This window comes from Pezoporus wallicus, unplaced genomic scaffold, assembly GCF_028554395.1.
Source record: "Pezoporus wallicus isolate ANWC-B61680 ecotype Strahan unplaced genomic scaffold, APGP_CSIRO_Pwel_v1 contig_8819, whole genome shotgun sequence".
Taxonomy (NCBI): Eukaryota; Metazoa; Chordata; class Aves; order Psittaciformes; family Psittacidae; genus Pezoporus; species Pezoporus wallicus.
The window spans coordinates 227223-240170 of NW_026637548.1; the positions used below are offsets into that span (position 1 = coordinate 227223).

At 49.9% G+C, this 12948-nt stretch overlaps 1 protein-coding gene across 4 annotated transcripts in view; it reads left to right on the forward strand.

The window, feature by feature from the left end:
- The window catches only part of TTC28 (tetratricopeptide repeat domain 28), a 122690-nt gene that overhangs the window by 35427 nt on the left and 74315 nt on the right, over positions 1 to 12948 (forward strand). The window contains exon 1 of one of the 4 annotated variants that reach the window (XM_057406180.1): positions 1910 to 2062. The exons of the other annotated variants lie outside the window; for them this stretch is intronic. Coding sequence (XP_057262163.1) covers positions 2036 to 2062 — 27 coding nt within the window. The 5' untranslated portion in view covers positions 1910 to 2035. Of the gene's footprint in view, positions 1 to 1909; positions 2063 to 12948 lie in introns of those variants that run through there. 4 annotated transcript variants of the gene reach the window in all.

The window sequence follows — 12948 nt, forward strand, 5'->3', positions numbered from 1 at the left end:
CAAATAACTCTGACTTTGAAAGAGGGAAGAATGTTTGCCATTTCCTTCAGATACAGGCATTTATACTGCCTGCATTCTGGCTATTTTCAGTGGCTTTGGAAATAGTGCCAATGTTATTTCTTTTTTCAACAGCAGAAAAAAAAAGCAGTTTAAATCCAGCAGAAATGCCAGTCACTGGAGTAAGCATTAGGCTCTGAGTGAAGCAGCCTGCTCCCTGTGTGACAGGTGTATAAGCACAGCTCCTGCTTTGCTTCCTGTTAATTAATCTTTACTCAGGAAGAATTTCAAAAACCTCCTGTTGATCTTGTCAAAACAACACATTTTGCAATCTGTCTGTGAATTAAATTAAGCTGCTTTCTGACAGCATCATGGTAAATGGCATTGTCTGACTCGAAGCATTTATTTTCTTTATGGAGTACCCACTCTGCCAGTATGGAACTCTTGAGGATTGTCAATGCCAGTGTTTGAACTGATGGAAATCGAGTTCCAGGGCATACTGGCTGTGCTGTGAGTGCAGCAGGAGGGCACAGCTCCCTGATATGCCAGCTCTGACCAGTAACACCTTTGGGTTTCTTCTACTGTAACAATCCAAACACTTTTGCCATAGGGAGAGAATGTTGTCATTTCCCTCAGTGCACATGAGGCGATCCAGGATGGGTGGAAAAAGGAGATGCGCTGAGCAGGAAATTATATGGGAAAATCCAGCTTTATCCCAGTTTGTTCATCCCTTTCCCTGGACGTGAGCTGGAAGAACAGAACAGGCTCTTCTCCCCAGAATACCCTCTGCTGTCTGCTCTGTGGATGTCCTTCACCCTGTGCTGCCAATGCCGCACACAGGGTGACTTTGGTCTTGTCACAGTCAGTTCAGCTTTGACACGTGGTGGGATTTGTGGCTTTCCTGCTCATGGCCTCAGCCCTGCAGGTATCGCCCCCAAATACTTCCCTGAACCCAGACAGTTTCCTCTGGTGAGCCCTGAGCGCTGGACCACGGAGCACCGCGGGTAGACGCGTTCCGGGCTGCTCTGAGTGAGAGGCGTGGGTTACCGGGTGTGTGCGGGGGTTACCGGGTGTGTGCGGGGGTTGCCGGGTGTGTGCGGGGGTTGCCGGGTGTCTGCGGGGATTGCCGGGTGTGTGCGGGGGTTACCGGGTGTGTGCGGGGGTTGCCGGGTGTGTGCGGGGATTGCCGGGTGTGTGCGGGGGTTGCCGGGTGTGTGCGGGGGTTACCGGGTGTGTGCGGGGGTTGCCGGGTGTGTGCGGGGGTTACCGGGTGTCTGCGGGGGTTGCCGGGTGTGTGCGGGGGTTACCGGGTGTGTGCGGGGGTGTGTGTGCGGGGGTTACCGGGTGTGTGCGGGGATTGCCGGGTGTGTGCGGGGGTTGCCGGGTGTGTGCGGGGGTTGCCGGGTGTGTGCGGGGGTTGCCGGGTGTGTGCGGGGGTTACCGGGTGTGTGCGGGGGTTGCCGGGTGTGTGCGGGGGTTGCCGGGTGTGTGCGGGGGTTGCCATCGGTCAGTGCCGCTGGGGAGCCCCCGGGCCGCGCTGTCAGCAGTTTCTGCTGCGGCACCGAGCCCGCGCTTGCGCTGCCCGGAACGCGGCGCCGGACGCTGCCGCTGCCCCCGGCGCTGCGGGGATCGCGCGGGGAGAGCCGCTGGTTCCGGAGCCGCGGGGCGGGGCGGGGCCCGCGGGGGGGGCGGGGCCTTGCCGGCGCTCGCGCCCCTCTCTGCCTCGGTGCGGCGGCGCGGGGCGGGGCCCGTGCGTGGGCGCGGGGCGGCCGCGCAGGATGCGCGCGGGGGCTCCCCGCGGGCCGCTGCCGTGAGGCGCTGCGGGCGGAGCCGCGCCGGGGCTGTGGCCGCCGCCGCCTGACAGAGCCCGGCTCCGATGGCCCGAGCGGCGCGGCCGGCTCCTCTCCCGCGGGCGCGGCGGAGCGCGGCGCGGGCCTGGCGGCGGGGCCGGGCAGCATGACCACGGGCTGCGGCCCCGCTGCGCTCGCCGCCGGCTCCCAGGCGCGACCTTGATGCTCCGCGTCCCCGCTCTACAAATATGATGAAATGGCAGCCCCGGAAGAAGGTGAGTGGCGCGCAGGGGCCGGCGCCGCCGCCGGTCTCCCGGAACGTGCTGCCCCACAGACGCGGGCGGAGCGGCGGGGCTGGTCCCGGTCCCGTCCCGCGGCCGCGTTCCGCCGTGTCTCCCCTGTCCCCCCTTGCCGGTGCAGCCCCGGCAGTCGCAGGAGCCTTCACGAACTTTTCTCGCTGCGGCCGGTGCCGCGCCCGCCCCGCCGGGATGCCGAGGAGCAGCGGCAGCGGGGCCGGGCCGGTTCCGCCGGTGGGCATGGGCCTGGGCCGGGCCGCGCCGTCCCCCCGAGGACCGCCCGCCCGGCTCTCGGGCCGCTTCCTAATATGGCTGCTCGGCCGGAGTGCGGCCGGGCAGCGGGGCCCGGCGGACTTGGGGCCGCCCCCCCCGAGCCCGGTGGGTCTCTCGGCCCGTCGGGGCGCTCCCGCTCCAGCGCGCTTGGCAGCGCTTTTTATTGACATTCTTTGGGGGGGAAATCCAGCAACCGGAGCGCGCTGCTCCCCCAGCAGTGACCCCCTGCTCCTGGCAGCTGCGGGCCATTACACTCCTTATTTTCCTTTTGCTTTTGGAAAAACCTGCTCGAACCAGCAGGGCTCCGGCTCTCTTTGTAGCGTGATGTGCGATACTGTGTTTTACATCAGGGGAGAAATAGGAATCATATGTGAAACGCATGAGAGCGTCTCTCGCTTGGAGTGCTGGACGTGGAAGTGAACGGTGCTTCAGAAGGTCCTGATGGGGTGTGCACTGCTGCTGCCTGCCCAGGGAACCCGCCGGGCTTTGTGTCATATCCTCTCCTTCCAGCTGTTCCGAAGCTGTGCCTTGAATTCCATCAAGCAGGCAATGCCTTCTAGTGAGAGTTCTCATTTCAAATTGTTGTGTCTTCAGCAAGATAAAACTGGTGATGGGCAGGCTCGATGGGAGTGCCCGTGTGCTCTTCAGGCCCCTCTGTGCCTCCTTTCAGGCTGGTTTTGAGATGTCTATAGCTATAGATTTTTAAGTGTCTGTTTTTACTGTTTTCAACTGAATGTGCAGTCACTCATGTGGTTATGGCTGTGAAAACCCCTCCAGGCCATGGTTACAGCTGTATCGACTGAACCACTGAAATATTATTCTTGGCTGCTGGCTGGACTCCTCAGCTCTGGAAGATTCTGTTTCAAGTGTCAGGATTCACTCTGCAGTATTGGCTCACCCATGTATACTTAAATCACCATGTCAGATGCTTGGGTTTTTTTGTCTACATTATCATCTATATCCAAACTGAGTTGATTTTGGGCAACCAAGTTTGGTTGTGTGGAGAGCACAGGAGATGGCTGAACTTTTCTGAACTGTTGAGGTTTTTTTTCCTAGTGTGAGTAAAACATAATTCCTGCTCCTGCTATGGTGGGATGGAAGCTATGTTCATGCTGGAATAGGTCCTGTTCTGGAGTGTTCTACCAGTAAAACCTAGAAGCGGTTGTTCTGCTGCTGCTGCCAGCACTCAGGTGAGTGGAGCCGGGGTTCCCGCGGGCCTGGCCTCTGCAGGGCTGCGTGAGAACATGCTCAGCCCGTGGGAGAAGGCGCTGCTGCTCTGGCCCTTGGTAGGATACAGACCGAGCAGGGCAGTGTAGTAGGGAGCGTTCCTGTAGCCCTTGGACTTTTGGCACTGTTGGTTGTTTCTGGCTGAGTTTGGAGAAGTGATTTGTCTGCCTCTGCCGTGTGAAACACCCCCTACAAGAGCTGTCGCGCAGCAGTGAACGTGCGTGTGCTGTGCTGAACGAGAGCTCTCCTTGGATTTATTGTATTTGTACTCCTGATCATTTGCTTTATCCATTCTTTTTAATTGTTATTAAATGTTTAAGGTGTTTTGTTTTTTGAGGGTTTTTTTTGCTTTTCCAGCTATTAAATTGTGCAGCACAGGATCGCATGCAGTTTGTGAGGCTGTTTGTAAACCTCGAGTAGGTTCCTTTGTTTGGTGGTGCTAAGGTACCACTGTCACCTGTAGCGTGTAAGGCGTTCTCTTGCCTTCAGCAATGAAAAAAAGTGTTTGCATGTGACAGAAATATTTATTTTCTGTTGCCTTTGTGTGCCACAAGCACCATATTTTACAAAGACTCTTTTCCTTTGGACTTCCCTGACTTGCCTCTGGCTCTGTTTCCTGTCAGGTTCCCACTCTCCTGTGTCTGGCAGGTGCCTAGTTCAGAGCATGGTTCGTGTTTGTGGCCACTCTCATGGGATGTGTTTCTGTGGTAAATCAATGGTCAGTGGCACCTGAAGCCACTGGAACAGGTGGGTGAATGGATGGACAGACGGATGGATGGGCTGCCGGTACCGTGCGGAAGCTTCTTCCCTTGAGAATCCAGGCTAAAATTCCAGCATAAGATGCCCAAGGCATTAGGGTGAGCACAACGGCACTGACAGACTCTCAGGAGGCTGGTAATTAAATTATACATGATCTCGATACAGAAATGGCTGATGCACTGTATTGATTACATTCTTTGAAAAGCATCAAATCAGCTGTGTTGCAGTGCCGAGTGGCTCAGGCTGCAGGAATTACAGCTCGCTTTCCAGCGTCCCCTATCGCAGCCTCTTTAAAGCTTCCTTTGGCTTCAGGGTATGGTTTGGTGGAAGGCTGAGTGTGCCCTGTGCCCAATCCTAGGGATGCTCACTGTCCTTCGCTTTCCAGTGTCCCTTATCGCAGCTTCCTTTGGCTTCAGGGTATGGTTTGGTGGAAGGCTGAGTGTGCCCTGTGCCCAATCCTAGGGATGCTTACTGTCCTTCCTGGCTGTTCTGTGGTGCTTCTTTCTGGATGCCTTCCCTCAGCTGATGGAAAAAGAGGATGGCTTTGGGGATGATGTGCTCTTGTTTGCCAACACAGATTCTTCTGTCTGTGCATAGTGATAAAAGAGTAAAAAGCACTATATTTGTGCTCGCATGGTGGGTGCTGGAGCTCAGAGCACTCCCTTCAAAGCTATCGTAGCCAGCAAGTTGTTATGCAGAAGCAGTGTTCTGTATCTTGTGTGCTTAAGGAGCCCAAGAACAGAAGCTGTTTTACATATTGACAAAAACTGTGTCTAGGAGTCACTTGCTACTCAGTTATGATGACAAAATGCTGGACAAAACCTGAAACCACTGACTGTCAGGTGCAGATTTAATGGAGAATCCAACCAATCATTAGTGACAACACAGGGCTGAGCTGCTATATCACTTTGTTACCAACAAGCAAAAGTTATGTGTATTTACCAAGTGTGTTTCAGGAAGAGGATTCATTCATAGGTAGTAACTCCTCTGTAATCAGATGGCTTTTTCAGTTTCCCGCAGTACCAAGAAAACATGCTTTTAGTAAATTCTTGTGAATTTCACTGTATTTCTGTCATAACTTATACTCTTTTAGATTTGTATTGGTTTAGTGAGTGAATTTTAGCGAGCCCTGCACTAGCTCTGGTCATGGGCTTAGAGCGGGCTCCTTTTTGCTGTGCTGCTGGAAGCAGCAGCATAGGATTAGGAGTAAAGAATGAACAGGGATATATGGCAGCAGAGATGTGCAGAGGCTGCAGTGGTCCAGCAGACTCTGCTTCCACAACTGGTGACAACATATGTGGGATTGTACATACTTCCTTGTGAAAAATAGCAAATAACTGACATTACAGTTTCCTGATGTACATTTTCCTTGTGCACAAGAACAACAAATGCAAAGCTTAGTCTCTTGTAACCTCTGATACTGCGTTTGAGTTTATGCAGTTTCTACAAATACTGCAGCAGCTGTGGCCATACTTGTCCTCATTGCCCGAAGGAATGCACATGGAGATGATGTCTTCTAGCCTTTGATTTTACTCAGCAGAGAAGAGCTGTTTTGTCCAATGCAGTATTATAAATAATGTTCCTTTGGCTTAAACTGCAGATGTGGTTTATTCCTCCTCTTCTCTGTGTGCAGTTTTGGATGCCTGTGTCTTTTAGGCTTCCATAACAACCCAGTGATAGGGTCATCAGATAGGGATTGGTGATCCTTGTTGTTAATATCAAAGATAGATGCATGTTCCAGCAGAGCAGAGCTGTGGGTTAATCCATGTGATGGCAACATACAATTCACCAAGAAACAATTCCTCTTATATTTCCTAACTACAGCAGCTGATAGGAATACTCTTTGTAGTAGGTGCTGTACTGGAGAACTGCAGAGTAAAAGATAATTACTTGTAATTATGGAAATTTCTGCAAGGGAAATTGTCTTAATTTGTTCCTGTTAAGAAATGGAATTGCTCTAGTTGCCGCATTTGAATCCTTTTAGATGATTAATGCAGTCTTCTTTCATTACTGTGAATGGGCTCTGTAACCTTCTGATACATCTAAAATCACCCTTTTAATCCTGCTCATCCTTTTGAGCTTCTGCTAAAACATGGTTTGGTTTAGAAGAAAAATCAATAACATGATTTTTGTTATTGATTAAGAGCTGACAGAAGGGCTTAAAAATGAACATACAGAAACACAAGACGAGAGTGAAGGTGTACAGTTTATTGATACAGGTTGGGTGAACTGGTTCAGCCATAAAGTGTTTGGGAAGGAGAGCCTGTGTGTGAAGGAGTGGAAAAGGATTCCAAAGCCAGCCTAAGGAAGTGCCTAGTGTGGGATGACAGCAGAAGCCTGGGATGGCAACTGTCTGGAATGATGAATGGGGAATATTCTCTGATTGCTTCCTCCTGTGCTGAGAAAACCAGGACTTTATAAATAATAAAATACCTGCCTATGTCATTGGTTCGATTGGAATAATCTCTGAGGTCATTGCTCTTTGGTGAGCCACAGCTAGTAACGGCAGCAGCAGCGCTTGCCTTGGGGTATTTATTGAAGCTGTGTGGATGGTTCATTCCCTAAAGCAGGGCTGTGTGGCTGGAGCTGACCCTCCTCACTGTGGGGCTGCTGGGAGGTGGCATTCAGGAGTAAGTCGTGGTTTCAAAAAAGCTTTTTTTTTGTCATGATAACAGAAGTGTGGCTCTTCCTATCAAAGTTTCTTACTGCTGCTTTTATTATTTGCTTGCTTGCTGCATTTACCGGAGTAAAGGAGGGTGATGAGATGAGCCCAAGTGAGACGTCATCTTGCTGGCTGTGTTTATGTGCCTTTCCTGGGCATGAGCAACTCGTGACTTCAGCTATTTTAATTACCCAGATCTAAGCTTGTTTAGTTTCTTGCTTCATGTACACTATGTTTTGAACAAAATTATACAGCTGAGATGGGAATGTTTATAGGATAGCCTATGGGATTCCAAAATTCTAGAGTCGGAATTAAGTTTTGCGGCTTCAGTTCCAAATAATTTGTCCTTTTAATGGAAAATAGTTTGTAAAAAGCACTTCTGGCGGTCAGTGCACAAATGGGTTGACTCTTCCCTGGATGCAAACTGTTATTTGCCCTGCTTTGGACACGATGGAGCCATTGGAGACTTATGCTGGTGACTCCAGCTGAATGGCAGCTGATGCTGGAGGTCTGGGTGATGTCTGCTGTTACTCTTCCACCTGGGTTGTGTGGTGCAGAAGTGGCTGAGCAGCCCTGGGAGTGACCTGGCCACGAGGCTTCCTGGTTGAGGTGCTGCTCTCAGGCAGCTCTGCTCATGCAGGACCCCAATGCAGTCTTGCAGTACTGGAGCTGCCACTTCCTCAGATTAATTCAGATGTGATGTATCTGTGAAGAGCAAGCCAAAATGTATTCTGAACTAACCTGCTGTCAGGGTGATGAAGCAGCTGTCTGAGCTCATGACAAACTGCGCTGATTTCTCAGTCAGGTTTTTCTGTGCTTTTCTTTTTACCTTGTCATTATTATTTTCTTTTCTGTTACATTATCTTGTAACCTGCCAGGTGATGATATCAGCTCATCTACCTCGAAACCCAAGTCTGGAATGGAAGGAAAGGTGATTCCATTGATATTCTGCCAAATATCCACATTTCCCTGACAAACCTGCTGTTTTGTAACTTCCCTCAGCAAACACCATTAAGACAGGCTGGCCATATGCCTCCCATGTGGATGACTGCAAGGGGCTAACAATTCTGCTTCTCTTAAAGTGGAATCACACCTAAGCAGCCATGAGTGAACCTCCATAAAACATTCTCCTATTTTTACTCTTAAGTAGCAGGAAGGAGGGACTTAGAAGGTTGATATATAAAATATCCAGCTGTGTTACTCATTTTAATGAGGACTTTACAGAGACTGTTACTACTTGGCGCTCTCCCATTTTCCATAGAAATGTTAATCTGTTATGGTTGGAGAGCCCCTTCTTGAATTTCTGGGTTCTGAATTTTAGCTCTTGCTTGGATGCAGACCCACACCTGTTGTACCTGGGCAGAGAAACCCTTCTGCCAGTCTGCCATCATGTGGAATGCATACCACAGGGTCTTTCCCCCTCAGACCGGCTCAGTTCTTGGCAAGTCCCTGGTGCCTTCCTGGCAGTGGGAGTTATGGTTTCCTAATTACACCTGTGAAATACCAAGGGGTCATAAAGCCCTGGGTCTATCATAGCGGGGACTTGGGTAGCCACAGGTCCTCTTACCATAAAAGATGCTGAAGTTACAGGGCTTTTAAGAGCAGCAGACTTTGGAAGGCAGCTTCCATCGTTACGATCTCACCGTGCTGGTGAGCTGCGGTTGCTCAGTGTCCCATGGTCACTCAGCCAGACCTCATAACCAGGTGGGTTCTCTGTTTAGGAAAGCAGTTTTCTTTAAAAACTCTACCTGTGTTCTTGCTATAATCTTCTCGATAGCAAGTTTTGCAAAATAACTGGCCACGGTTATAGCCAGCTGTTGAATTAGTTTAGGCTCTTTTTCTGCTAATGGTCCTCTCTTTGTCCTGTCACAGGCTTTTAGGCCTGCATAAAGTATCAGGCTCTTGCTATAAAATCTCACAGAAGCTTGGTAGAGGGCAGATTTAGACTGGATATAAAGCAGAAGCTCTTCCCTGTGAGGGTGCTGAGGCACTAGCAGAGGGTGCCCAGAGAAGTGGTGGCTGCCCCATCCCTGGCAGTGCTCAAGGCCAGGTTGGACACAGGGGCTTGGAGCAAGCTGCTCTAGTGGAAGGGGTCCCTGCCCATGGCAGGGGTTGGAACGGGATGAGCTTGAAGGTCCTTCCAACCCAAACCATGCTGTGATTTTATGAACAGTTTCCTTCACATATAAGAATGCAGACCTCTGCCCTCAGAGGTGTCAGTTTGGACAGCAGTCCATGCAAATCACCTCTGACACCTGGACCACTAGTTTCTTCTCAGCATGGCTGCTCTTCCTGGGAAGTCTGGGCATAAGCTTTGTTTGATGTAGAAAAAGCTGAGAAATTATTTTGAAGTTATTTAACTTTTGTCTGAGATCAGATCAGTGTAGCTCAAATTAAAGAAAGGAAGAAAGCATCTTCCGGGAAGTAAAGTAGCTCCCTTAGTAAGAATTCCTATCGAGCTCCTGTTTTCTTCAGTATGCCACCAGTTATTAGCAACACAATAAAGAATAGGTTTCTTAGTTGTGTGAAAAGCAGATTGAGCTATAGGGTATTCTGCAGGGAAGAAATGGGCTTGAAAGTGAGCCAGAAGCTGTCATTTCCCTTTTCATCCATTAAAAAGTGCATTAACACTGTCAATCATAGGGCTTCAGAGGCTAGGCAAATACAGTCAGCATCCGCCAATAAAATCAAAGATTTAACATATCTCAGTATCAAAGTTACATTAAAGAGAGAAATTTGCCTTGTGAGCAGCAGTGCAGCGGTGCTTCAGCTGTGATGCTGCGAGCAGCGTGTCCTGTTCCGTGCTGCGGGGAGCCCAGTCCCGTCCCCCCCGCCCCGTGTCCTGCACATCCCTTCTCCCCCAGGGTCCTGCGTTTGCTGCCGCAGGGGGGGCTCTTAGAATTGGCAAATCACGGTGTGTCACAGAGCTCCGTCCCGCTGCGGTGGGAGGGTGACTTTTTGAGTACAGGTGTCCCTTTAAATGTGCTTTTGAAGCAGCCATTCTGCTCTTTGTGTAGCTGGCAGAAGATAACAGCACATTGTGGGTCTGTGTGTGGCTAACTGGCGTTATCTTCTGAGCAATTAGCAGCAGCTCAGTCAAACTCATCTGAGTAAATGGAGAAATTCCTGTCACCTTCAGTAGCTGTTGGATCTGGGTCTGCTCCACCAGTTTTGTGCCTGGACTGCTGAAGACATTAGTGTTGCAGAGTGGAAGTTCTTTCTCTGGTACTGTAGCTTAAGTTTAGGTTTTTGTCATCCCTTGCCTTTGCTGGCTTTTAAGAAAGAAGTGTGGTGGGGTTGTGTTCAGGGGGTTTTGGTGTGTTTTGTTTGGTTTAGATGGACTTCTGGAGAAGCCTTCAGAATCTACAGCAGTGTCCATTTTCCCTCACCTTGTTCCCCTGCCCTCCCCTGCTTTTTAAAAAGCTCCTGTCTTGTGAGGCTTTTAGGAGAATGGAATTTGGGACAGTTCAGAGGTGGGTTCAGAGGCACTCACTTGATGTTCTGCTACAGGGTAACACAGGAACCTGGGGAGGATAACATTCTGACAACTACAGTTCAGAAGGCGAGAGGGAATAGACTGTGCTGTAGGTTAACCTCAAGGACAGTTCCTGGTCTGGTGGTTGCGTCCTGTTTGGTACCTGTTTGGGTGCTGAGGAGATAGACAAGATTTCAAGCTGGTTTTAACAATGTAGCAGCAGTTGCTTTCCTCTCTCTGCCGGCTGAGTGGATATTGCATCAAGGTGTTGAAGCTCTTGCACCCTTGTTTTTATGTGAAAGGGTTTTGCCCCCAGTGATCTCATGTCTCACAGCACTCAAATTTCCTACGAGATACTCAAGGACTTCTGGGGTGAGTGTGGTTCTTCAGTGGGTCTGGGTTTTCACAGGGACTTCAGGTGTGCTGGGGCTTCCCTTGGCCACCCAGGTCAGGAAGCTGGAGAGCACTTTCTTTGAGTCTTCCCATGTTGGCTTTGAAGCTGGACTGTTTCATCTGTCCCACTCAGGGGATAAGGCATCAGATCTTATGAAGTAGAATTGTAAACAAGCTACAGCGCTCTGAGTTATAAGCAGTTCAGCTGACTTAAGTGTAAATGCTGTGGGATTATGTACTTGATCTGTTACAGTTTCCTAGTTCTGCCTGCCTCAGCACTTTCTTGGCAATTAATTTCATCACGGCTTAGAGAAGTGTTCTATAAGCTGCTGAGGAGCTTTCCTGAAGTCTGAGGCACTTTCTTCCTTGCTTACACAATGAATGGGCACTCTGGGATAATAAGTAAGGAGGTGCTCCAGTGGCCCCAGGTCTTCTGTGACCTTTTTCCTATGAGGTCTTCTCTCTGCAAAGCTTGGAGGTCTGTTGTTTTGGCCATGGATGTGTCCAGTGTCATCCCTTCCAACCAAACCGTTCGATGAGCCTGGGCTCAGACAAGTGTGAGCTGCAGCCTGGTGTCGTGGTCTGTCAGGCTGAAGGGCTGACAGACCCAGGCAGCGAGTGTGAACCAGGCGGCAGCTGGTCTCCAGCTCTGCCTGAGATGTTAACGATGAGCTGCATCAGACTGACGGGTGCAGGAGCCAGCTGGAGGGGAAAGGATGTCACTGAGGACAGCCATGGGCTTCATTAGGCTTGTGGCTAATAAGCAGTTCCAGTAAGAGAATCTAGTATGCGACACATCAGTGAAGACAGAAGGCAGGGTAAATTCTTTACAGTTCTGCTGAAGAGCAGTCTAATGCTCTTCCTATTAGTGAGTTCCCCAGAAGTTACTTTAGCTTTCCTTAGTTTTCTTCAGCGTGCAGAAGTCTTGGGAGAGCAGGGATGATCTTTGGTTCCTGCAGTTACAGAACAAGGCTCTTGGCAGCAAAAATACATGTGTTCGCTTTCACCTGAGACAAGGTCTTGATGCCGCTGTGAGTGTCACTGAATAGTTCCTGAGACTCCTGGATGCAGGCTGAATCACTGTTGCTTCATTCTTGGCTTCCCGGAGTCCAAACCACAAACATGGGGCAGCTTTTGTGTCTTCTGGGTGGCACCTGCTGGAAAGTGAGGGCAGGGTCAGTTGCAGGGGCTGCCTGGTCAGGGCTGACAGCTCTTTAGGTGCTTTCCTGTTATTTCTTCATGTCCTAGTTGTGCTGTTGAGGAAACCCATCTGTGCCAAGTCTCATAGTAAATACTTAGAGCTGAGCCTTTTGCACTCTCTTTTTAATCCCCCCTCAAACTTGAGCAAACGTGCCTGGAGACAGGTAACCTCCAGTTACCTGTGAGAAGCGCAAGGCACTATATTAGTATTTGATTCCAGTTATCCAACCATATTTTTACATTGTAGTCTCCTAGCTGAGCATTCTCACCAGTGCTAGGGTATGGGTTATTACTACAGAATTTAATGTGTGAGTTGTGCACTGAGCTGCGTTCTTTGTCGAGGTGATGACGTTCCTGATATTCCTAGATTTGTGTGTGACAGAGCACCCCCCCTGGCATCTTCAGCATTTCTGTTCTAATTTCTGTGGTGCAGCATCCTTCTGAATAGGTCATCTTTGGGCTCTCACAGTCCTAACTGGCTTCATTCATGGCTTGAAAAAGCAGGAAGTGGTAAACACAAAGCTTTGAACAGTTGGTGCAGAATGGAGAGTTCCTCTGCCCAGCCTGTCTGATGTGAAATAATGCAACAGAGGGAAATTTTCCTGAGGGAAATTAGACTGAAAGATGCGCGTGGGCTGAGCGTCTCCGTCTCCTGGAGAAGCTACGTCTTCTGAGGCATAATTAAAATTCTTTCCAGTTACTCACAACACACAGAGTGGGTAAGTGTGGCAGGTGAGTGACAAGCATAAACACAGATAAGAACAGGCAGATGGGGTGAATTTCTTTCTCTGACTGAAGCTTTTGTTCTGAGCTGAATTCACAGTTAGGATACAGACATGAAGATGCATCTGCCATTCCAGATGCTGATTTCTTTTT